We start from the raw sequence: 27,315 nt of genomic DNA on the forward strand, positions 1-27,315 counted from the left end.
TTAGGTGGTTACCGACCAGGTAACGCTTGTGGTTGGCCAGCAAACATCAGATGCTGACATCCGAGGTTCGAACCCCATAAGGGGATGCAAAAGTGTGTACACCTGATGAGCCCCAATAAAGGGCAAAACACGTGTGTTGTGTACTCTTTGTATTATTTGGCAGATACTGTATCGCACATATGTATATGTCAGGATGCCTCCAAGATGGAAGGACAGTCTGAGAGGACTTCCGGGGGACACTGTCTTCCCCGAACTTTTATTTGCCAGCCCCCCTGGGTTGCAACAGTGTCTCAGATTCCTGGAGGGCGGTGTGGGAATTACTATTTGCCAGCAAAGCCCTGTTGGGATCCGTGGATCCCGCAAGGGAACTGCAGAGCCCTAGTTTGGGATTCAGACGCACCCGGGAGCAATTCCAGACCTCCTTAATGAACCACCTGGTGAGCTCCTGGATGTGGCTTAAAAAGGAGCCAGAGTTAGAGGATAAAGCTGGCGAGGCTCGTATTCAAAAGAGAAAAGAGGCTGTAAGGGGACAGAGTTTTACCCAGGTTGGGATTATTGGTATTGGTCCTTCGGGATTACTCTGGATCTAAGTGCCTTTCCATTAAATAAAGGCTTTTGTTGAACTGATCTGCTGGCATTGTCTATTTCTGTCGGGGTGAGGCAGCAGGTGCACCCCTGGTCTTCACTATCCATCCATCCATTATCCAGCCCGCTATATACTAAATACAGGGTCATGTGGGTCTGCTGGAGCCAATCCCAGCCAACACTGGGAGCAAGGAAGGAAGCAAACTCCGGGCAGGGTGCCAACCCACTGCAGGGCACACACACACACACACACCCACACACCAAGCACACACTAGGGACAATTTAGAATCGCCAATCCACCTAACCTGAATGTCTTTGGACTGTGGGAGGAAACCGGAGCGCCCGGAGGAAACCCACACAGACACAGGGAGAACATGCAAACTCCACGTGTATATATATATATATATATATATATATATATACAGTATATATAAATAATTTAAATATATACAAAATATATATAATTCATATACAAGGGCATAAAATTAGAATATCATGACAAAGTTGATTTATTTCAGAAATTCCATTCAAAAAGTGAAACATGTTTATTAGATTCATTCATTACACACAGACTGATGTATTTCAAATGTTTATTTCTTTTAATGTTGATGATTATAACTGACAACTAATGAAAGTCCCAAATTCAGTATCTCGGAAAATTAGAATATTGTGAAAAAGTTCAATATTGAAGACACCTGGTGCCACACTCTAATCAGCTAATTAACTCAAAACACCTGCAAAAGCCTTTAAACGGTCTCTCAGTCGAGTTCTGTAGGCTACACAATCATGAGGAAGACTGCTGACTTGACAGTTGTCCAAAAGACGACCATTGACACCTTGCACAAGGAGGGCAAGACACAAAAGGTCATTGCTAAAGAGGCTGGCTGTTCACAGAGCTCTGTGTCCAAGCACATTAATAGAGAGGCGAAGGGAAGGACAAGATGTGGCAGAAAAAAGTGGACAAGCAATAGGGATAACCGCACCCTGGAGAGGATTGTGAAACAAAACCCATTCAAAAATGTGGGGGAGATTCACAAAGAGTGGACTGCAGCTGGAGTCAGTGCTTCAAGAACCAACACACACAGACGTATGCAAGACATGGGTTTCAGCTGTCGCATTCCTTGTGTCAAGCCACTCTTGAACAAGAGACAGCGTCAGAAGCATCTCGCCTTTGGACTGCTGCTTAATGGTCCAAAGTTATGTTCTCTGATGAAAGTAAATTTTGCATTTCCTTTGGAAATCAAGGTCCCAGAGTCTGGAGGAAGAGAGGAGAGGCACAGAATCCACGTTGCGTGAGGTCCAGTGTAAAGTTTCCACAGTCAGTGATGGTTTGGGGTGCCATGTCATCTGCTGGTGTTGGTTCATTGTGTTTTCTGAGGTCCAAGGTCAACGCAGCCATCTACCAGGAAGTTTTTGAGCACTTCATGCTTCCTGCTGCTGACGAACTTTATGGAGATGCAGATTTCATTTTCCAACAGGACCTGGCACCTACACACAGTGCCAAAGCTACCAGTACCTGGTTTAAGGACCATGGTATCCCTGTTCTTGATTGGCCAGCAAACTCGCCTGACCTTAACCCCATAGAAAATCTATGGGGTATTGTGAAGAGGAAGATGCAATACGCCAGACCCAACAATTCAGAAGAGCCGAAGGCCACTATCAGAGCAACATGGGCTCTCATACCACCTGAGCAGTGCCACAGACTGATCGACTCCATGCCACGCCGCATTGCTGCAGTAATCTAGGCCAAAGGAGCCCCAACTAAATATTGAGTGCTGTACAAGCTCATACTTTTCATGTTCATACCTTTCAGTTGGCCAACATTTCTAAAAATCCTTTTTTTGCATTGGTCTTAATTGATATTCTAATTTTGTGAGATACTGAATTTGGGACTTTCGTTAGTTGTCAGTTATAATCATCAACATTAAAAGAAATAAACATTTGAAATACATCAGTCTGTGTGTAATGAATGAATCTAATATACAAGTTTCACTTTTTGAATGGAATTACTGAAATAAATCAACTTTGTCATGATATTCTAATTTTATGACCAGCACCTGTATATTAAGAGCACAGAAAGGTTAAGTGATCTGCAAAGTGTCAACCACTGAGCAGAAAATGAGGAATGAACTGGCAGTCTTCAAGTGCTCAGTGCCCTAACAATGACACCAGATACACTTACCTTCTATATAATTGTACTTGGCCTCATTTTTGAGCTTCAGAGTTCCCCAAGAAAAATAATTAAGAAGCAAAAAAAAAATCCTACATGTATACCTATGAATAACAAATGCACGTTTGAGTTAATATTCAGTGTTACTTCAGGAGCCACCAAAGAAAGTCTTCAAAAGTGGATGTGAAGCCCCCCTTTTAAAAGTGGCATAGGAGAATTCTAGACAAGATATCCCCGTTTGATAATGCAGTTATTACATACTTCAGTATTAACAATCTAACTATATTCACGAAAACAGGGAGACAATATTTTGAAAGAAATAGACCAGAAAATGAAATTTTATCAAAACGTACAGAGATCATAACTGAAAAATCAAACCGCACTTTCATCAAGTGAAAAACAGTAAAGGTTGCCAAAAAGTCATAAGCATGAGAGAATGAAAAAGATGGAAGAGCATTAAGTTTTTAATGCAAACATCCGCAAACTTGGACTGCCTGCCTGCCAGTGGTGACTATTAAACCCATTACATTAATGACGCCAGATTCTGCGACCCTTGTAATGAGGAATGTTTTAGCAATGGGATTTGTAAAATGGTGATGCCAATGACAAAATCCAAATGGCACCAGAAATGGTGCAAAAAAAAATGTTTTGTACAAAAATCAGACATTTAGAATATTCATTTTAAAAAATCAGATCAAAAAGAGCTCTAAATGAAGGCTAATAAAAATTTAAAATAAAGAACACCAATGGCTACAGTAAAAGGATATAGTGTATGGGGTGGGCATTTAAGGTCAGAGAGATTCTGACTTAAGAAGCTGAGAAGTCAAGCTGTGTCCTTAAACTGCCCCAAAAGAAGAAAGTCAAAAACCAGAGTACAAGAAGTGGCCCCTGTTGTGCTGAGAAGATTTACATAAGATTGTTGCCTACTGACCAGGGCAAGGTGGCTGCTGGCAATCGTCTCTCTGTGAGGTCTCATCGGTACAAGGTAGACTTCTGGGTGTTTCTTCGCACGTCCGGCTCCTTATCCTCACCCCAACCCCACAACTGATGGAGCATTCACTCCACTGACCCCAGGGGCTGTATTTGGGGCACTCGTGCGCTGTGCAAGTGAAAGTGCCATTCACACATGTGCTGCCAGGAGGAAAGAGACAAAAGAAAGGATCCAGGATCAGTTTGCCAGTGCTTTGATGTTATTGATGAAACAAACAACCTTTTCTAGAACACATCATTGGAAAGGTAAGACTATTTTGACCATTGAGGATTTGTCAAATTGGATTGTAGAAATAAATAAATGAAAGGTTTATTCCTGTTTAAATTTACACTAAATAAATCCCGCTCAGCGTGGAAATAAACACACGTGCACGCGCTTGCTGTCCCGCCCCAACTCCTCCCAGAATTACACCTCTTTGAATATGCAAATCAATATAAATTAGCCCTTAAGCCCAGCGTTCTGTGAAAAGACAATGGGAAAAGTACGAGGAAAAATAGAGGAATTTCAGTGAATACAAAGAGGCAAAGATAAACGTACTATTTGTTAGTTTAAACAGTGGTATAAGCAACAAAAGGAAGTTGATCGAGTGACATAGCGTGTCGGAGAAACTCGAAAGCTCAAGTTCACAAAGTTGCACAGTGCCCGAAATAAAAAAAGAAGTTGTCACATATCAAAGTCGCCGTGAAAAGGCGACTCGTAGCCCAACGTCTGAGTGTCATATGAAAGCTTATTAGGGTACAGTGAAAAAAAAGGCACACAGTGTGAAAAAAGCACGAAATGTCAACTTTAATCTTGAAATTTCCACTTTAATCACATAGTTTATTTTGTCCTTAAAGTAGAACATCAAAAACTTCATCTTAAAATCGTTTAATTTACTAGTTTCTCAAATCCCATCGTAACTAAAGTAGCACGTTAAATGCTTTGTTTTGTATTTGATCTTCTATGTGCTTGAATCACTACGTGCTCTTAACTCCGACAGGACACAGAATCCATTACATTCGTAATATTACAGCTCTCTGAGTAATTAAAATACTGAGAAGTATACGTGATATCATTTTCATGATAATATGAGTTAAAGCATGATATTAAACATGGGAACACGGTGGTGTAGTGATTGTTCATGTCTTACGCAAGATGCTTGTTGTGCCATGCGCGATCTTTGATGAAATACTTTATTGCAGCAGTACTGTCTCTTTCAAACGTACTAACCTCCAATTCTTGTCCTTCCTTTTCTTTCTCCAAATACGCAATCACCACACAATCAGCTCTGTAATAGACGTTAAGCCATCTGTAAGCTTAGAACGCCGATTCTTCAACACTTTTAAAGGAACATCGAAATATCTTCGTAGTGTTTAATTATTCTATCCATCTATCCTTCCAGTGTCGCGCCAGCCACAGCATGAAAATAGCGCAAGGCAGGAACAAACCGTGAATGGAGCTCAAGCTCGCTAGCGCTGCAGCACCATGTAGTTAAAGTTAAAGTTTAATCTGTATAATACAATCAACATATTTTGCTGCATTTCATCTTAAAAATGATATCGTCATCATATGTAAATGCGCGCTTTAAAAAGTGGCTCAGGTTGTGCAATATTATAACTGTATCATAAGTACAAATACGTCACGGTAACTTGCAAGTACAAACAATTCTACAAGGAGCACTTGATGGACTGACTGAGTGCGTTTAGAGTTCTTGGGATGAAAATGTTTGTGAACTGCGAGGTCCGAACGGGAAAGGCTGTGAAGCGTTTGCCATGTGAGAGCAGTTCAATAGACAGCATGGCTGAGGCAGCGAGTGCTTGATGCTGTATACTGATAATTCTCTTTCCAATCGCTGTAGATCTGTGATTCACACTCAGATACAGTGATATAAATACTCCGAGTGGTGCAGTGACAGTAATATGGAAAAAGATGATCCGGTGTGGCAACACCTAACAGGAGCAGCTGACAGAAGAAGAAGAAAAAGGTGCAGTGAGAGTAACAACACTAAAACAGTTATGCAGTTTGAGCATTCTGTGGATCATTATATTGTTACAGGTTAATTACAATCAGATGCATTAAATTTATGAGCGATATGCGGTTAATTTCAGTGTATTTGATAAAGCCGTCGTCGTGGATGTGGATCTAAGAAAGGGTAACCACACAGGAACATTAGCACTGCTTGACGCTGGGTGCCGCCAGTCTGCAAAACCGAGCGGAAAACTTGCATACGACAGGGTATGAGGTACCGTGGAAAAGTGCGTGGCTTTACGCCAAGTGTAGGTTTTATACATCACGATTTGAACGTGGAAACGTTCTTACGCAACATTTCTGTGCATACGCACCGTTTATACATGAGGGCCCTGGTCATTTTCATTCCCTTTCTACAGTCCCTGGCGTGTCAGTGTAAAGTCCTGACTTTTGCTTATTTAATTCCTGACCTCCTGCTTATAACTGTGACTAGTTATTACAAATTCATTACATCTTGTGATTCTCTTTTACTTTAAACTGCTGCCACTCTGAGTAGCCCGTACTGTGCTGTGGTAAAACAAACAATAAAAATTTAATTCTATAGCTCATACATTTTGAAAATAAATATAAAAAAAATCCTGGATATTAAAAACCTCAGAAAATTCTAAACAAATGTATTCAAGCTAGACCAAACTTGTAACTATATCTCAGTCTTAACAGGTGAAATGGCCCAGAAGCGACTAAGCCTGTTACCTGTGTTTTCATGTCATTTCCTCACAGACTTGGCTACAGAAGCTAAACGTGTTGTTTAGACTAAGACGTCAGTTCAATATATGACAATAATGGAGCTTCTGCTACAAAAATAGAAACACTGAAAATTTGTGCTCAGGAAATTAATTGTATATGTTTTAGAAACAATCCAAAAAAAAGGTCTGAAATGTTTTGCCAGTATACTTTAAGAGCAAGTGCGTCACCAAGATGAACAGGCCCTGCCATCAAGTCATCTTCCCTTGAGCATTCACTGTACTTACCAGTTGTTGCAGTTGATTTGCATTTTTGTGCCCGGTTCAAACTCTTGGGTTCCATCGACATTGTGTAGCCCACAGCGACACTCCGAAATGGGAACACAAACGTTATCTTGTAACAGCCATCCATTGGGACAGCGGCAACCTGAAATCCAACACAAGGGAGTTTTAAAATTATTCAATGAAGTGCAAACACAAATGGGCATACAGGCATTCAAATGGTCCCTCGAGGTGGTAAGCACTTTTGAAGCTTTTTGATTGGGACTTTTCTAAACTCTTACGTGCTTCCTTTTAATTGATACTGTTTGTTTAGCAGTGACTGGATAGCAACAGACCATTGGCTTCAAACGTTCAGGCCTTCAACTTTTCTACACAGCGCTCTGTGGATTTGTCGCAGACACGAGTACCCTGAGCCACCATCAAGCCACATCAGCACCTTAGATTCAGCACACCTCCTGTGCCCTCCAGATAATTACATCTGTTTACTGATAGATATTTTAAAAAAAATGGAAAGCAAGGCTGTAAATCACTACCCTCATGGCGAATGTTATTCTCTTAATGTTGTCTGCTTCACCACAGTGGTGCACAAAAGTGCATAGTGCGTTTTATTAAATTAATCCAAATAGTTTCCAAAACAAAATGTGGTGCAAGAATTTTTAAAAAAATTTTTTGCTAATTAATAATTAGGGGTGGCACGGTGGCACAGTGGTAGTGCTGCTACCTCGCAGTAAGGAGACCTTCCCGGGTCCTCCCTGCTTGAAGTTTGCATGTTCTCCCTGTGTCTGTGTGAGTTTCCTCTGGGTACTCCGGTTTCCTCCCACAGTCCAAAGACATGCAGGTTAGGTGCATTGGCGTTGCTAAATTGTCCCTAGTGTGTGCTTGGTGTGTGGGTGTATGTGCCCTGAGGTGGGCTGGCACCCTGCCCAGGGTTTGTTCCTGCCTTGCGCCCTGTGCTGGCTGGGATTGGCTCCAGCAGACCCCCCGTGACCCTGTGTTCGGATTCAGCGGGTTGGAAAATGGATGGATGGATGGATGGCCATTGTGAGGAAGTTAAAATCAATAAATAAATAGTTTCCTTTAAATGATTAAACCAGAGTCAGAATTGACTGTGGTGTTATGGGTCCACAGCTCTTCCATCAAAGGCCAGTTCGTTATTTAAATAAATAATCGCCGCGCTCGCGGCTTAGCGAGGGGGCGTGGTGGCTGTAGCAAGCCGCAGGGCGATCTGCGGTGTGGGCATTTTTCACCTTAGTGCACAGGTGAGAAACTGCCCACATCCATGATTGTTCCTGTGGCTAATGGGCTGCAGCTGCTATGTCCTCCCCGCATATATAGCGAAGCGCGAGCCGGTTAAGGAGGGGAGGAGAAAAAGAAAGAAAAGAGAAAGGTGAACGAGGTGAAAGAAAGATGGAGGTTATGGGAGGAAGCGAGAGAGAGCGTGTGCCGGTGCAGGAAAACGAGCGAGTAAAGGCTCACAGCAGCTGGGATGGCAGCATGGGTGTTAGGCCGACACCTCGTGCGTAGTAGTAGTTGTCGCTCCCGCAGAGTTTTGTTTGAAGGGCGGGAGTGACAGGAAGGCGGAAGATTCTCTGCGGATGGCAGCGGGAGTCTTGACATGGGATAGGGTGTCCTCCATGTGAGAGCCTTGGCCGTGGGAGGGAGTCCCATGTCGTTGTCTGGAGGAGCTGACCGGAGCCGAGGATCGGTGAGGCAAGTCGGACAACTGTGGCAGGAGTAGGCAGAAGGCCAACTGCAAAAAAGCGTCCTGTCTGTTGAGTAGCCCAGACGGGTGTAGCAGGGGAGTCGCCAGTCTAAAGTGAAGAAGCACCGGGTTTATCGTTTGTTTTTAAAAGACTGCTTCCAGTGACATTTTACCTCGTTGTTTTAAAGGATTTATTTATTGTTTTTATCTCCACTTTTCACCTCTGTTTTTACTGGATTATTTATTTATGGATATTTGAGACACTGCACTTTATTTGAACACTTGGTTTGTTTTAATAAAAGCACTTTGCACTTTATAACCATCCTCTTGCTCAATTGTTTATCGCCTCGCTGTCTAGCTCATCGGTGACATTACCGACGGTGATGGGTTCAAGGGCTCCCTAATAGAAGAGGAGCATGGAGCTGAACCCGCATCATCACATTGATCCCTTCTTAATTCTCTCAGTGCTTTACTCTCTCGTCTTACCCGCTCACTGCACAGCATGGCAGAGACAGCAACGAATTCAGTGTTTAACTGACTCCTGTCTCAGCCACCCACACTCCCGACATCTGAGCCTCACTATTTCTAAAACTGTCCTGTGGACCCTAGACATGTTTCACAACAACATACAGTTAGGTCCATAAATATTTGGACAGAGAGAACTTTTTTCTAATTTTGGTTCTGTACATTACCACAATGAATTTTAAATGAAACAACTCCGATGCAGTTGAAGTGCAGATTCAGCTTTAATTCAGTGGGGTGAACAAAACGATTGCATAAAAATGTGAGGCAACTAAAGCATTTTTTGAACACAATCCCTTCATTTCAGGGGCTCAAAAGTAATTGGACAATTGACTCAAAGGCTATTTCATGGGCAGGTGTGTGCAAGTCCGTCGTTATGCTATTATCAATTAAGCAGATAAAAGGCCTGGAGTTGATTTGAGGTGTGGTGCTTGCATGTGGAAGATTTTGCTGTGAACAGACAACATGCGGTCAAAGGAGCTCTCCATGCAGGTGAAAGAAGCCATCCTTAAACTGCGAAAACAGAAAAACCCATCAGAGAAAGTGCTACAATATTACGGGTGGCAAAATCTACAGTTTGGTCCATCCTGAGAAAGAAAGCAAGCACTGGTGAACTCGGCAACGCAAAAAGACCTGGACGTCCACGAAAGACAATAGTGGTGGATGATCGCAGAATCATTTCCATGGTGAAGAGAAACCCCTTCACAACAGCCAACCAAGTGAACAACACTCTCCAGGGGGTAGGAGTATCGATATCCAAGTCTTCCATAAAGAGAAGACTGCATGAAAGTAAATACAGAGGGTGCACTGCAAGGTGCAAGCCACTCATAAGCCTCAAGAACAGAAAGGCTAGATTGGACTTTGCTAAAGAACATCTAAAAAAGCCAGCACAGTTCTGGAAAAACATTTTTTGGACAGATGAAACCAAGATCAACCTCTACCAGAATGATGGCAAGAAAAAAGTATGGAGAAGGCGTGGAACAGCTCATTATCCAAAGCATAGCACATCATCTGTAAAACACGGTGGAGGCAGTGTGATGGCTTGGGCATGCATGGCTGCCAGTGGCACTGGGACACTAGTGTTTATTGATGATGTGACACAGGACAGAAGCAGCCAAATGAATTCTGAGGTGTTCAGAGACATACTGTCTGCTCAAATCCAGCTAAATGACGTCAAACTGATTCATGATACAGATGGACAATGACACAAAACATACAGCCAAAGCAACCCAGGAGTTTATTAAAGCAAAGAAGTGGAAAATTCTTGAATAGCCAAGTCAGTCACCTGATCTTAACCCAACTGAGCAGACATTTCACTTGTTGAAGACTAAACTTCAGACAGAAAGGCCCACAAACAAACAGCAACTGAAAGCCACTGCAGTAAAGGCCTGGCAGAGCATTAAAAAGGAGGAAACCCAACATCTGGTGATGTCCAGGAGTTCAAGACTTCAGGCTGTCATTGCCAGCAAAGGGTTTTCAACCAAGTATTAGAAATGAACATTTGATTTCCAGTTATTTAATTTGTCCAATTACTTTTGAGCCCCTGAAATGAAGGGATTGTGTTCAAAAAAATGTTTTAGTTGCCTCACATTTTTATGCAATCGTTTTGTTCACCCCACTGAATTAAAGCTGAAAGTCTGCACTTCAACTGCATCTGAGTTGTTTCATTTAAAATTCATTGTGGTAATGTACAGAACCAAAATTAGAAAAAAGTTCTCTCTGTCCAAATATTTATGGACCTAACTGTTTAAGAAAAATGCTTGAAAAGACAAGTTCACCAAGTTCAAAATACGTGTCTGCATTGAATGGGTTATTTTATTCCTTTGCTTATGTTTATTTTCCATTCGGTGGTCCGTTCTAAGTTTTTTTTTTTGTTACTATTCATATCGTGTTAATATTGTTATGTTTCTTCAGTGTATTTTGTTATGCTCCTTGGGTTTTGTGGGTGGTACCCCAAAAGGCAGGACCACCTTGACTTAACCTTTTAGGGACCATCCTCACTATATATGTCAGGATGTGGAGTTGGAACCCCAGAGGTTTACAAATTGTTGGAATGTTAGCATTGTCTCATGTTAAGTACTATTTGGTTTTCTTGTTTTTTGTTATTTTTTGCTTCTTTGTATAATGATTTAGGTTTTCTGCATGAGTTTTCAATTCTTGTTTTGCAGTTTTCATTTTTATTGTTTCCTCTTGAATCAATTTTTAAATTGTTTTTCTTTGCGTTAATTTTCTATTCTTTATTAACAGGTCTGTTTTTTATAAGTGATTACTGTTATTTTAATGGACACATTTATGTGTGTTACATAAAGGTAGTTAATTACTTAATAAGTTTAATTGTTTGCAGTTTTATGAAACAACTTGTGGAAAATATTAGTTAAGTAGGTAGTTTTTGGTTTTGGTTTCATCCTCTATTTCTTTTTTTCCCCCTGACAACTGCTTAAAATGACAAGTATGAACAGAGAAATTGGCTGATTGAGTTAAACGCCACCATTTTTGCTGCCCTGCCATTCCTGTGTATGGTCTTCATGAAACTTACCTGGACGACAGGCTCCCTGAAGACACTGTACATGCTCCCAGAGGTCAGTGCATGATCGTGGGCACTGATTGGCACATGACACTAGAAAGGCTCTTCCTCGATCCTCACAACTCTCCCCTAATGAGAGGAGAGACAAATGTCATTGATCCTTAGTATTGAGAGGATAACAATCGATGCACAACAGCACACACATGAAATATCAACCAGGGTATTCCTGGGTTAACTTGTAACTGCCGACCCCTTTTACCCAGCCGGCAGCTACACCTCCAAGACCAGTGGCCTGGATACTTAACTGAGAAATAATCTAACTATCAAGCCGTACTTCTTACCAATTAAACTTTTCCCCCCACAATTGACGGTGAAAAATATGAGCACAAAAACAGGATGTAAAATTAAACAGATTATATGTATTAAGTGAAACAAGACATGCAAAAAAATAGAAACATATATAAATACAAATATCCCTCCACCCCAGCAATAACAAAACACCACCAAATATATATAAATATATCCAACAAAAACCCTCCCTTGTCCCTGTAACAAATAAACACACAACACGAAAACAACAATGAATGATAAACTGAAAATGAATGAGAACGTGAGTCCGGTAATAATGAAACTGTCCTGAAAGCGGATGACTGAATTAGTGATAGAGTTGTTTGATTCTCCCCGGAAAAAAATGGAACAGCCTCACCGTGAATCCTCGTGTATGTGGTGGATGATTAAGTCCTACCCCGGGGTATCTCATGGTGAGGTCCTTGAAATAAATCCGGCAGATGGAAAACAAACTGGATGGATAAGCGCAATATGGAAAACAGGTACAGGTTGCTCATGGTCGTAATGTTGAAACAAAATCTCCTTCTCTCCTCTTTCCCTTTCCTTCTCCTCCTGATGGCTTATATAGTCCTGTGATGGCTGGGATTGAATGATTGTAAACAGGTGTTTTCCAGGTTGGCGGCTGTGGTCTCCTTCCATCATCCGTCCCCCTTTTTACGGGGACGGCATAAACTGATGCACAAACAGTAAACGGGACAATGAAACGAGACGCACTCAGAACTGACATTTAAACACTATGTGGCCCCGCTACAGACTATTCTGTGAAGTCCTAAAATACAACCTTGCCTGCAAATTACAATGACCTGGAAATGTGTAGAATCATCGGTGTTATTAATTAATTCGTTATTTTCTCTATGTATTTAATTGACAGAGACCCCACTAACATTTCCTGCTTGACTTTCAGGAGATACTCAACTCTGATTTTTTCACACCTGTCCCTGGGATAGCCTCTGTGCTTCTCTGCAGTATGACGTTCTGATGACAGAAGTGTTGTGTGGTTCACGTCCAGCACTGGTTTGATCCATCCTTTATCATTTGGATTAGATTATCATTTCGGTAAAGTCAAGTGAAATCATAAGGTATTTATTTTTAGTATTACCATTAATATTTATTCATTGTTGCTACAGGCTGTTTAACACCATAATTGATTTATTTGCTAACCAGATATCTAACTTAAAGGTCATCATGGATGTAGGATAAAATGTCCATTACCCATTTTGCTTTTTTTTTTGGCACGCAAGTCATTTGTTTAAGAAGGAGCCGCCAGACACTCTAAACTTCAGCTCTAGTGTCAGTTCTTCCTACAGGGTCTCTGTGGAATGCAAATTCTGTGTCTTATCTACAGTAATTAGAATGACCAATCACAAAGTGACATCCAGCGATGTCTCCACGATGCACCGTTTAAACACTTGGTTGATGGACAAAGAACCATAACTTAACTTTGCATCAGTTGTTAGCCAAAAGGTTAAACTTATGTGCACCCAAGAAACCAATGGAAATATGTGGACTCCTTCCTTTATAAAACATTGCAAGCAGCAGGTCTATGCTTTCTCTGTATTCTCTCCCTGTTCTTGGCCTGGCTATAACTCTACTCCTACAGCAAGACCCATGTTGCCTAGGAAGTGGCTGCAACAAAGGCTGGAGGGATCCCTTTTACTTCGAAGGGCAATCTGGTACTGGACTGGAAGAGTAGAAAGTTGTCTGTATCAGAATTAGACAAGGGTGCCATGAGTCCACACCTTGCTAAAGTAAAGCAAAGTGCACGACTAAGAGACATACAGTACGTGTTCTTATTGTTAAATATGGGAATTGACTGATCACCGACTACCCAGCACACATAAATTGTATGTTAGAAAAAGAGTTTTATGCTGTATGTAAAATCTCAGGGAAAACTGCAGTACAGCCTGCAACTACAAGGTGCAACCAAGGCAATGAAGGAGAAGAAAGAAAAAGCAGGCTGAACATCCGCCCACAAGCCAACCCAAAAAGATTGGAACAAAGCAGGAGTCAACAGGAACCCAACCATAAGGAGACATACGTTGATTCTGAGAACAATTGATTGTAACTCAGTAGTTACGATAAAGTCAGCTAATGTTATCTGGCTATTGGTATTAATGTAATGGAAAAATAACAACCCTTGCGATGGACAAGCTTTTAGCAGTTATAAAATTCTCTTCCTAAATTTAGTAGGGAAGTGCAGAAGAACTTCTAACGCACACACAAACACACACAAACTGTGTGGGAGGTAAATCAGTTTAGACTAGCTGTGAGCAAATTGACATCACCATCACAATGTAAATGCTAGAAACTTAACTACCAAAAGAACGTATCCATCTTCACCACATTAATTGGAAGATCAGAATTCATAAGTTATGTGCCTTTATCTATAAAAGAGAGAAAGTTTCAAACTAAGCTGGCATACATTTATGTTTTGTGTTGTCTGTTATTGTTGTTCATCTATATATGTTTATATATATGTTCATATGTACCATCTTTTATTATTATGTTATGAATAAATTATATTATTTGGTTTATTGTAGTAAATGTGTTTGAGTTATTTGTTGAAAAACAGTCTGAACCACAAATAGAGAAAATTATTTAATGTAGACTTTTTCTAATTTATGAGCTTCATTCTTAAGTTGTACATCTCTTAATAGTATGGGCATCCCGGCTGGATGGTGAAACAGAGACTCCTCACACATCCTACATGGGGCATTCAGTGGGAGAAAAAGTCAGAAAATAGTAATTTATGTAAGCTTAATAAAATGGTTTATTTGAATTTTGACTATACAAGTGTTGTCATGATTCTGAAAACTGCTATTGTGTAAAATTCAATATTGTCCTGCTCTTGAGTGTTTTTCCACGTACACGCTGCAAAGAGCAAATATGACCTGTGGGCTTAACACCATAGAAAAGGCAACTGCTCATTTCAGGTTAGCAGTCACACTTGATGGCTACTATGATGACACAAAATGACACGAATTTCAATCATAAGGTCACAGGTAAATCCAGTTCAAAGAGAAAAAGGAAATCTGGAAGGGGAAGCTGTTAATATTCAGGAGAGCTATTCTATTTAAGCAAAATGACATGCAAGGAGGAGAATTTTATTAGTGTCACCATCAAGAACAATACAGAAAGTATTTGCAGAACTTTCAGCTTTTGTTCATAGTTTACAGTTTATTTGGAAAACTAGCTGTGTCCCCCATCTAAGATGGGTTGAAATCTAAGAAATCAATGTAAACCTCAGTGTTAATGTTTGCAGCGCACCATGCAATACAAAGGTCTGTCATATGCCGTTTGATTTGGGATACATCAAAGCAGTGTCAATGTTTGTTATGTGTCATCTGTTGGAATGACAAATGCATGTATTTTATTACTAAAAATGGTTGTGATGTGCCAATTTTTAGAATGGCAGAGATGTCAACCAGACAGACACACAAAAAGACACACTGACATATATCCTTTAAGGTGGATGGTCATTATCACCATTACTATAATAAATTGTTTACTTTCAGCAGTCAATCTCCTAAAAGTGTAGATTCATAAAGGCAGGTATGTGATGTACAGTAAGTAAATAATCAATCTGGTAATTCAGATTGCAGGTGTTATTTATTGTGAAATATAAGATTTTTCTCCAGCCTAGTGACTTTACATGACTTCCATCTATGGTACAGTTTTACAAGAAGTGTATGTCAAGTTGAGTTCATTTAGGAAAGCAGAGAATACATAGAACTTGTGTTATGTAAAAGTCTCAAGTACTCAATTTCCATTCATTTCATTGTTATTACTATCCTCTCAGTTTATTGTTATTAGTTACAGTGCCCTTGTATAGCGTGTTGGCGTAGATCATCTCATTTCATACTTTCATACTACTAACAGAAATTCTGTGGAAGTCCCCCAACCAGCAAAATGAAGGAACTTCTTCTGAGAGATTAATCAAAATCATTTGGTGTTTCAGTAGGCTGACCTGGACATGAGGCTGTGTTGCAGCTTTGAGACTGGAACCAGTTGCCCTGGCAGCTGTGGACGTCTTGTATGAATTCTGGATGTCTTTTTCTGATACGGAAACCTCCACTACATGGCTCTTTGCAGACACTCCAGGAGCTCCAGGAACTCCACTGACATAAATCTTAGAAGGAAAAAGAAAGTCAATAACTTGGAGTTAAAATTAGTATTTCAGATATACAAAATATTGCCTTTTACAATTCCTCCCTGCAGATGCCCTTAGATGTTTATTCTTCATTACTCTTACAATCTAGTGCCATCTGTTTCTCAGCGCCCACTTGATAGAATTCATCAAATTCAGACCCACAGAAGGTCCATTAATATCCCACACTGTCCTTTAGATACAGACAGCAATTCTCACCTACCTTCATCAGTTACAATTAACATCCTATTTTATACATCATTTATTATCCTTCTGTTCTTTATGAGGGTCACAACATATATACCGTGGCCACTAGGGGGCACGCCAAGCCCAAACACCAGGCACAACTCAGTCGCAGATCAAATAAAAAGTGTTGGTTAATGAATAGCAGTACCTTATCATAATAACAAATCGGCCCAGCACCATACCAACAGCCAATAAAGCACCTCCTTCTCTTTGTGTCTCTACTATTAGCGTTGTCCAACTTCGTCCTGACTCCTGAGGCGAGACATCTCCTTTTACGCAGGGCCTGCGAGTACTTCCAGTGTCATGGCATTGCATTCCAGATGTTTCTTGAAAGAGGGAGGTCTGTTCTTCACAGTGTCCTCCTGATGCACACAAGGACCCTGACAGGGTTGCCCTTCCATACTATAATTCTCAGGCAACTCTGTGGGTATTTAGAATGGGCTCCCGTTGGTGGAGCACTGCCACCTTTCGTGATGGGGGACGAACTATACAAAATATCCATTTGTCTCTCATTCATTCATGATCTGGGCATCCCAACTGGGATATACACCAAGTATCATTCTGGCCGGGTTACACTTGTGGATACCCTATGTGCACTGCAACCATCTAAATTTTAATGTAATTTGCTCCATTCTGGTGTTCTATCCAGCCAGGTAGAGAATCATCCTTGATCATAGTTGGAATGCCCATTCGTCCAGTCCGGCACTTATAATAGAATGCATGAAATTAATGAGCCTGATTGGGTGTGTGTGTATGTGTGTTGTCATAGATGCTTGTCTGGGGACCACCTTCCAAGCACAGACAAGGCAAGCACCACCACCTCAGAAAATGAGAGGGTGCTGTCACTAATGATGTCTCCTCTTTTAGCTCAGCCCAGATCCAAAGTCTGACAAGGCTGCCAGGGGTTCCCCACACTCAGCCCAGACTTCCACATCCCTTCAGGGGGAGCTGCCATAAAAGCAGACGTGACTCAAACAATGGCGTCAGAATACAACTTGGCATTTTTGAGGACGGAGCTCCTAATAAAGCCCTGCTTTCACATTGCAAAGAACAAGTGCTGAAGTGCCCTTCTTGTTGTGCCCGGGGAACTATTTGGATTTATTCCATGAACTTATTAAAAGAGGTGACCCGATGGTGCCCCGACATTCCTTTGTTGTTGTTGTCTCTATTTTAGTCACAGTATATATATTTATATCCTACATAAATTTTATGTCCACAGTGGTGAGGCATTAGGTGTCTTTCACACTTCATTCTATTTCCTTTCCACCAGTTACACCATCCTTATGGCTTACCTTCGCAGACCGTTGAATCGGGACAGAGTCTCTCATCTTCCACATCTCCAGTGCACTGATGGTCACTGCTGGACACTGGCAGTCCAGTCTCTTGGGCCAGACAGGTACGATATCTTCTTTGTACAGAGACGTAATGGCCACTGTTTGCTAGAGGCTCTGTAACATTGCTGTCACCATTAACCTGACCGCCCAACAGAGCCACAGTTTTGGGACTAATAGCCATCCGGGGCAAACAAGGGGAGCATGCTGCCCACTCTGACCACTCACTGAAAGATACTGTCCCCCCAAAAAAAAAACAGATTAAGAGGCAGAGTCCATAAGTATTATCATTACACTTTCTAATAAAAGATAGAATATTTATAAACATTTTGGGTAATCAAAAATCAGCATTAAATCAAATTAAAAGAAGTTTGGGAATCAAGTGTGTATCTTTGAAATTCTACATTGAGTCTTTAGTATATCTGAGGACTCAGTTGGCCATGGTTACTTGTGAATAACATGCTGATTTAAATTAACATCATCTTAAACAGAGTGGGTGCCCTGCCCGGGGTTTGCTGGGATTGGGATTGGCTACAGCAGAATCCCGTGACCCTGTAGTTAGGATATAGCGGGTTGGATAATAGATGGATGGATTGAACATTTTGAAATTAGGGGCAAGTCAATTTGTCACAAATGTACAACGAGCTAATATAACAAATAGGGAACTGGATCACTGTGTAAGAATTTTTTCAAAAGCCCCAGCCACACATACATTGCTGTCATCAATGAAATACAATCCTACAAGTGAAATGTGGCACAACTGTGAGTTAGATGAACAGGATATCAGTAAGACAGCAAGCGTATTGCAGCAACTTGCATCTTGCTATGATGCTGCAGGCAATGCCATAACTGTTGGATCACACTTTGCACACTGTAAAAATCATTTCCCACCACTCTCCATCCTTCTCGAATTATCCAAAAAATAACACCACATGTGTAGTATAAGTGTGTTAGGCCATTGTCACACTGTGGGACTTGATGTGATGTCTAAATGGAGCGCATTTCAAATGGAATCGAGGCAGTTTCTAATCTTATTTTCTAGCAGAGTAAATAGGAATCACTGGGGTGAAGAAATGCTCATTTCTCTCATGACTTTTCATCGGTGTTACGAATCTCATATTGGACTGCCCAAGTAACGCAAAGTCATCTTATTTTAATAGCAAACCAACATGGTGTACACCAGAAAAACAGGAATGCTGCTAGAAGAAAACACAAACCATCGAACAGATATGTGCACCATGAGCCACTTCTTCATTTTTTTACAGTCCAGAGCACTCATGCTCCTTATCTTCTTGTAGCCACCATTGTTCCAAAGTGTTTGTGAGCACTGGGAGTGTGGTGTTTCCGGGTGCATGCTTATTGGCTGTTAACTCTTGCAGACACAAGCCCATTCCAACTTGCGACTCACTACAACAAAATCAAACCAGTCCAATTTTGTCACATCTCATCACACAAAGTGGTAGAGACTGTTAATAGCATTGTGACCGAGTTGCTTATGTATACCCAATGTGCACTGCAACCATCTAAATTTTGATGTAATTTGCTTAACCACTTACAGTCATATGAAAAAGTTTGGGACCCCCTCTCAGCCTGCATAATAATTGACTCTAATTTCAACAAAAAAGATAACAGTGGTATGTCTTTTATTTCCTAGGAACATTTGAGTACTGCAGTGTTTTCCGAACAAAGATTTTTAGCGATGCAGTATTTAGTTGTATGAAATTAAAGCAAATGTGAAACACTGGCTTTGCACAAATGTGGGTCCCCTTGTAATTTTGCTGATTTGAATGCCTGTCACTGCTCAGTGCTGAGTACTTACAACACCAAATTGGTTGGATGAGCTCGTTAAACCTTGAACTTCATAGACAGGTGTGTCCCATCATGAGATATAAAGGGATTTAAGGTGGTCAGTTGCAAGTTGTGCTTCCCTTTGACTCTCCTCTGAAGAGTGACAGCATGGGATCCTCAAAGCAACTCACAAAAGATTTGAAAACAAAGATTGTTCAGTCTCCTGGTTTAGGGGAAGGCTACAAAAAGCTATCTCAGAAGTTTAAACTGTCAGTTTCAACTGTAAGGAATGGAATCAGGAAATGGAAGGCCACAGGCACAGTTGCTGTTAAACCCAGCAGGTCTGGCAGGCCAAGAAAAATACAGGAGCGGCATATGCACAGGATTGTGAGAATGGTGACAGATAACCCACAGATCACCTCCAAAGACCTACAAGAACATCTTGCTGCAGATGGTGTATCTGTACAGTATCTGTCCCTCGCTGTATCGCGCTTCGACTTTCGCGGCTTCACTCTATCGCGGATTTTATATGTAAGCATATCTAAATATATAACGCGGATTTTTCGCTGCTTCGCGGGTTTCTGCGGACAATGGGTCTTTTTACTTCTGGTACATGCATCCTCAGTTGGTTTGCCCAGTTGATTTCATACAAGGGACGCTATTGGGTGATGGCTGAGAAGCTACCCAATCAGAGCACGCAGTTAAGTTCCAGTGTGTTGATTGCCTTAGTGACGGAGCACCGAATTCAATTCCACTGCGTTAACCAGGAAGTCTTGTCTTGCTCATTCAGCATCAACGTGTTTCACTGTGTAAAGAGTTAACTTTTGTGCTCTTTTTTGTTTATCTTTGTGCATAGTCATGCCCTTCGTTATGGCTCCAAAATGATCTGCTCCTGCTACTGCTTCAGGGCCCGTGCCCAAGCGCAAACGGAAGATGCTAACGATTGCCGAAAATGTAAAAGTTTTGGATATGTTGAAGGCAGGGAACAGCTACACCGCTGTAAGACGCCATTACGGCATCAATGAGTCCACAATTCTTTTTATTTAAAAAGGAGGAAAAGCATATAAGACCTACGGCCACAGTGTCCTTTAACCAGTTCGCTAACCGAGTTGTAAGTGGATGTGATAAGGCAGTAGTCTGGATGGAATCTGTTTTAGGGATTTGGATTGAAGAGTGCTGGAAGAAGAACAACGGCAGTGCTACACAGTCGCCTGAAGAGGCTCCTTTAGAAGAGCTGTAACGCTCTCCTTTGTTGTGCAGTAAAATTAAACTCATCATTATCGGACAAGTCGTCGCGTCATTGTTGGTGAGTAACCATAATTCATTTTCTACGTACAGTACTTATTACATGTACATAGTTTAGTGTCACTATACACACATTTTACTGTATACAATTTTTCTTGCATTGTACGTATTTATTGCTGGTGGCCTGTCTGTCGTAATGGCTGTAACATATGTGATATCGGAGATGCTCGATATCTTTAAAATAATATATAGGTTTTACTGTATATAAACAGTGTGTTTACATACATCATTTCAACGAATCTTACCTAATATCTAAGAGAATACAAAGGGTTTATGCTGTATAATTGTGCGGGAAATGTTTATAATAGTATGGAAGAGTTTATAAGGGCTTAAAATATAGAAAAATAACCATATAACCATATGGTTTTTACTTCGTGGATTTTCACCTTTCGCGGGGGGGTTCTGGAACGCAACCCCCGTGATCGAGGATGGATTACTGTACATCGTTCTACAATTCAGCGCAATTTTCACAAAGAACATCTGTATGGCAGGGTGATGAGAAAGAAGCCCTTTCTGCACTCACGCCACAAACAGAGTCACTTGTTGTATGTAAATGCTCATTTAGACAAGCCAGATTCATTTTGGAACAAAGTGCTTTGGACTGATGAGACAAAAATTGAGCTATTTGGTCATAACAAAAAGCGCTTTGCATGGCAGAAGAAGAACACAGCATTCCAAGAAAAGCACCTGCTACCTACTGTCAAATTTGGTGGAGGTTCCATCATGCTGTGGGGCTGTGTGGCTAGTTCAGGGACTGGGGCCCTTGTTAAAGTCGAGGGTCGGATGAATTCAACCCGATATCAACAAATTCTTCAGGATAATGTTCAAGCATCAGTCACAAAGTTGAAGTTACACAGGGGTTGGATACTCCAACAAGACAATGACCCAAAACACAGTTCGAAATCTACAAAGGCATTCGTGAGAGGGAGAAGTACAATGTTCTGGAATGGCCGTCACAGTCCCCTGACTTGAATATCATCAAAAATCTATGGAATGATTTGAAGCAGGCTGTCCATGCTTGGCAGCCATCAAATTTAACTGAACTGGAGAGATTTTGTATGGAAGAATGGTCAAAAATACCTCCATCCAGAATCCAGACACTCATCAAAGGCTATAGGAGGACAGCGTCTAGATGCTGTTATATTTGCAAAAGGAGGCTTGACTAAGTATTGATGTCATATCTCTGTTGGGGTGCCCAAATTTATGCACCAGTCTAATTTTCTTATGATGCATATTGCATATTTTCTGTAAATCCAATAAACTTAATGTCACTGCTGAAATACTACTGTTTCCATAAGGCATGTCATACATTAAAAGGAAGTTGCTACTTTGAAAGCTCAGCCAACGATAAACAAAAATCCAAAGAATTAAGAGGGGTTCCCAAACTTTTTCATATGACTGTATGCACAAGGCGTCTTTCCAACGGGACACCGCCATATTTTAAAGTTATTTGTGTACGATGCCATAAACCCACAAGTTAATAAAAAGCAATAAGGGTATTTTTATATACCTAAAGGTGCCTTCTTTCAAATACATTATAAGTTTCCATGTTGTCTGCTCTCTCACAATATTAAAATACTGTATATGATCTGTACACGTATTGCCCAAGGCAAGGAGCATACCACAGCTGAGTTGGTTTGCTTTTATCAAATATCCCACCTGCGTTGAGTCACATACAGTGAAAGGCTCATTACCCCTGGATACCTGAGGATTTATAGATGCCTATGATTGTTCATTTCTGCTACATGTCACAGCTTTGTGTAAGCTGCCGTGAATGTACTGTGAATGAAACTCATCTTTACGCACTGTTAGGCATTGTTATGCACAAAGCTTGAATCAGATTCTGAATAAAATTTTAAATTTATTGAGATGTACATGTTAATTTGTAAATGCAGTGATGTCTTGTACTTTGAACGATTCTAACTTCGAACGTTCCAGAATGATAAATTCGAAAGAAATATGATCTGGAGTTTGAACTTTTTGTGGAAGGGGAAAAAGCTGTTACAGTGCGCTTACTGCATAGACTTATTTTTATGAGATTGTGTTGGCTGTAGGCGTTATTCACCCAGTAGAATGTCATTATGACGAACAGCAAACAAAGCGCCGAAAGGAAGAGCACCGAGTCGCTGCATCTATATGCACCGCCATAGATTTCATTTTATTATACAACATTTATGTATTTTGCTTATTGTTTTCATGTTTTATTATTTATAGGCATTTAATTGTGTTATTTTTAACTTAAATTATGTGTATTTGCTGTTTAAGTTTATCGAAATGGGTATTGTTTAGGGTGGGAATGTATTAATTCACTTCCCATTATTTCTAATGGCCAAAACTGATTTGGATTTCGAACAATTCAGAGTTCAAATGGTCTCCTGAAATGAATTACGTTCAAAGTACGAGGCACCACATTTTTGCACTTCAAGTGTCATTTTCACTAGTTATAGTTATGTTAGTTAGCTTTCTAAGTAAGCAGTGTTCATTCAATTTCAATTTAGAGTACGCCTGTAATGTTTGTTAGAGTACTGATAAGTAATTGTTATGATGTTCTTGTGCTTCTGGAACTTTCATACATAAGTGGCTACCATCATCTAACTTAAGGCTCCTGTTCCCTTTTACATTCTTTCACACACGTGTGCTTGGTAGACAACTTGAGGGGTTATTTAATAGTAATTCCACCTTAAGTCAAGGGTTGGTACTTTTGCCTAATGCTTCTCCATCTCTCTCACTTGCACTTTAGATGGCCGCCAGAAACAGTGACGTCACTGTCGGGTCACGGTCTGTTGGACCTGCCTATTCCGGCTTGGCTTCCTCTTAAGGTGTTCCATCGCCATCTTGAGTCAGTCTAACTGATGACTCGTGTCTGGAAAGACGTTGCATTTATTTTGCAATTCCCTTTTTTTGTCAAAATTATGCAGGGGTTCTGCTTCATGGAACCTCAACTATTTATTTCTCTCTTGTGTTTTATCTTATAATGTTTATGTGGAAGTAGACTGTAACAAAAACAAAATATTAAAATAGGCAATATATGACGCCCATCTTAAGGCTACAATTAACAGACCTTGCATCAAATTTTGATGATTTGTGTCATACAATGGCAGCACATCCTTCTGGTTTACATTATTCTTGCCTGAAACAATTTTTATCATTACCGTAAATACTCACGTAAAAGTCGGGTCTTGAAACCCAAAAAATTGATCATAAAATCAGACCCCGACTTATACACCTGTTCAAAAATGTGACACTTCATTTTTTTTTTGCCTCTTCCAATCTCTCATCAGTTTCTCAGACGCATCTAATTTTGTTGCAGCAGCACAGTCACCAATTTCTTTCGCTACTTCAACGACTTTTAATTTAAAACCAGCTTCATATTTTCTTCGGATCGAACGTTCCATCGTAGATAAGGGATACTCTTATGATAATGGCGTATGAGGGTGTGAGATACGAAAAACACAAATCAGTGCAAAAGTCACTTTGGAATAGTTTGGGTCTTACCGTGTGGTCACGTAGGCACAACAGAGAGAGAGAGATTGAGAGGTTAGGAGCACACGCTGCTGCACCCACATAGAAAAAAAGGCCATGTGCTCCGTGGTTACTCTCTCAGGGGGGCGTTAGCATGTCATAATCTCTTGGACCAATAGCGCGAGTTTTCTGCATTCGACTTATATGACCGACATTATAAAATACCAGAAATTATACGGTAAAATCAAGTCCCGACTTCTCCGCGAGTATATACGGTACATCTTTTTGCATAAATCAGTACTGTATATGGATATATTTATAAATATGTTATTTATTAACATATGTTCACGTAACTGATTGTTTTGTCATTTCCTATTATTTATTTACTTTAATTTTCATAGGGATTCTGCAGATCAAATTTTATTTTTTGTTTGTATAGGGCTCCGCAGTCCAAAAAGTTAAGGAAACGCTGCTTTAGAGAGCGCATTGCACAAACCCTCATGGATGTGAGAAGTTTACAGTTAGCAATTACTCAAAGCTAAGATGCACTGCATAGACCAATTATTTATGGGGAAGTCAAACTCTTACCTTCACAGTCTTCGTTACTGCAAATCATTTGCCCATCATCACACGTGCTGTGCAGGGAATAAAAAACGTAAATGGATCAGTTTACCTTTAAATATCAAATTCAAACAAGCTAACACAACTTTCTGCAGACAGACATAGAGGCTGCGTCTAGCATAAAATAAAGCAACGGAGTACTTCTACCTGTGAAAGTAATCTATTAATGAGAAACAATCTGTCAACATCATGTAAGTGTTAGTTTTCTTTGTCACGTGCGAGCTCATTGGGAACTCTTTAAAGGTTCTGGTGATGGTAATTATCTGCCACTCCAGAGGCTGGTGCTGTGTGATAACACCTTCTCTTCTTTTCCCTCTGCAGACCAGAAGATTGATGGCTTTTCCACCACAGATGTCACTTCCAGTGTCCAACCACCTCCAGGGGTATCAAACTCCAGTCCTGGAGGGCCACAGTGGCTGCAGGTTTTCATTCTAACCCTTTTCCTAATCAGTGACCAGTTTTCACTGCTAATTAACTTCTTTTCCCTTCATTTTAATAGCCATGTTTTTAAGGATTCAGTCTTCTGAGTTACTTCCTTTCTTCATTAAATGGCAGCCAAACAGAAATGAGACGTGAAACAAGCCGACAGATGACCAGCTAAACTGGGATTTTAAACTCCAACCAATCTCTTAATGAGAAGCCGATTCTTGCTCTTAATTAAACTCGTTATTTAATTTCATGGCCTGTTGCTGCTCTCATTCTGCCACAGCAGACATTTCCAAAACTGTTGATTTTTCTGTTTTTGCTAAGAACATCATCAAACTGTTATGGTGACCTGAGAGATCAGCCTTACTGAGATCTTCACCTTTCTTTATTTTCAGATATTGTGTGATGGGCACAGGGGAGCTGGTTATGTGGTAGCTTGTTTTGAGTCTCATTATTGTTTGGCTGCTAATTATGGAAAAAGAAACAACTAAGGGGCCTGAGTCAAGTTAATTAAAACTAAGGCAAAAAAAGTTAATTAGCAGCAAAAACAGCTCACTAATGAAGAAGAAGGTTAGAATGAAAATCTGCAGCCACTGCGGCCCTCCAGGACTGGAGTTTGACACTCATAGCCATAGACCAGGGGTGGGCAAAGTCATTCCTAGAGGGCCGCAGTGGCTGCAGGTTTTTATTCCAACCCAATTGCTTAATAACAAGTACTTATTGCTCAAGTAACACTTCATTTTAGTTATCTCCCTCATTAAGATTTTGAACCCTTATTACTTATTTAAGTCTTAAACAGCTGCATTCTCGGTTTTTAATTGCTCCTTATTAGCAATAAGATGCAAATGACAAAAGAAACCAGCAGTTATCCATTTTGCTTGTTACCCTTTACGCCTATGTGTATTTATCCTGCACTATTTGGTTTAATTAAGTACTTGGAAGGAAAGAGAAGAGAAAAAAGTGAAGGATTGAGAATTACCCATCCGTTTTACACTTCAAAGTATTTGGATGATATCCTTAGAATGGAAAAAAAATCTCGGATATGAGAATGACTTGTCATAGCAGAGTTAAAGCACTAACAAGCCATGAAATGTAATTATTGGCAAGGATTGTTTTCTAATTAAGCAACTGGGTTGGAACAAAAACCCACGGCCACTGCGGCCCTCCAGGACTGGAGTTCGACACACGTAGCCTAGACCAGGGGTAGGCAACGTCGGTCCTGGAGTGCCACAGTATGTGCAGGTTTTTGTTCCAACCCAGTTCCGTAACGAGAACTCAATTATTGCTGATGAAGCACATATTGCTTAAGTGACATTTTAATGCTTCATTTTAGTGGTCTCGCTTGTTAAGGTTCTCCAACCTTAATTGCTTATTTCAATCTTAAACTGCTGCATTCAGTGTTTTAATTGCTCCTTATTAGCAATAAGATGTAAAACAGGGGTAGGCAATGTCGGTCCTGGTGAGCCGCAGTGGCTACAGGTTTTCATTCAACCCAATTGCTTAATTAGAAACCAATCATTGCCAATCTCAGACCTTATTTAATTTTATGGCTTGTTAGTCTGTGCAATGTAAGGCTTTTATATCGTAGATTTTTTTCCTTTCCAAGGATATCATCCAAATGATTTGAAGCCTAAAACAGATCATTTTCAGTCTGTCACATTTTTCTATTAAGTGTTTTATTAACTCAAACCGTGCATGATGAACACACACAGATGTAATTGGAAAAAAGCTAGCTGGAGAACTGCTGGCTGCTTTGTCTTTTACATCTTATTGTTAATAAGGAGCAATTAAAACACTGAATGCAGCAGTTTAAGATTGAAATAAGCAATTAAGGTTGGAGAACCTTAACAAGCGAGACCACTAAAATGAAGCATTAAAATGTCACTTAAGCAATATGTGCTTCATCAGCAATAATTGAGTTCTCGTTAAGGAACTGGGTTGGAACAAAAACCTGCACATACTGTGGCACTCCAGGACCGACGTTGCGTACCCCTGGCCTAGACCCACCAGAATGGTGCATTGCTAACTTTAAGGCTGAGGCCTATGCTAATTATTTATATTTCAACCCATCTTAGATGGGTACCACAGCTAGTTTAAGAATAAAAGTGTAAATCTTCTCTCCTGCTTGTTTTGTTTTATACCAGGCTATAAACATTTGAGGACTACAGCGTGGAT

General features: G+C 40.5%; 1 protein-coding gene across 1 annotated transcript in view; it reads right to left on the reverse strand.

The window, feature by feature from the left end:
- sspo (SCO-spondin) overlaps positions 1–27,315 on the reverse strand; it is a 417,885-nt gene that overhangs the window by 45,769 nt on the left and 344,801 nt on the right. Inside the window, exons 94-99 of the mRNA XM_051928802.1 lie at positions 24,682–24,728; positions 17,500–17,775; positions 15,782–15,943; positions 11,479–11,595; positions 6,725–6,863; positions 3,687–3,886 (exon numbers count right to left, since the gene is read on the reverse strand). Coding sequence (XP_051784762.1) covers positions 3,687–3,886; positions 6,725–6,863; positions 11,479–11,595; positions 15,782–15,943; positions 17,500–17,775; positions 24,682–24,728 — 941 coding nt within the window. The remainder of the gene's footprint in view (positions 1–3,686; positions 3,887–6,724; positions 6,864–11,478; positions 11,596–15,781; positions 15,944–17,499; positions 17,776–24,681; positions 24,729–27,315) is intronic.

The sequence above is a fragment of the Erpetoichthys calabaricus genome, chromosome 6 (assembly GCF_900747795.2).
Source record: "Erpetoichthys calabaricus chromosome 6, fErpCal1.3, whole genome shotgun sequence".
NCBI lineage: Eukaryota > Metazoa > Chordata > Cladistia > Polypteriformes > Polypteridae > Erpetoichthys > Erpetoichthys calabaricus.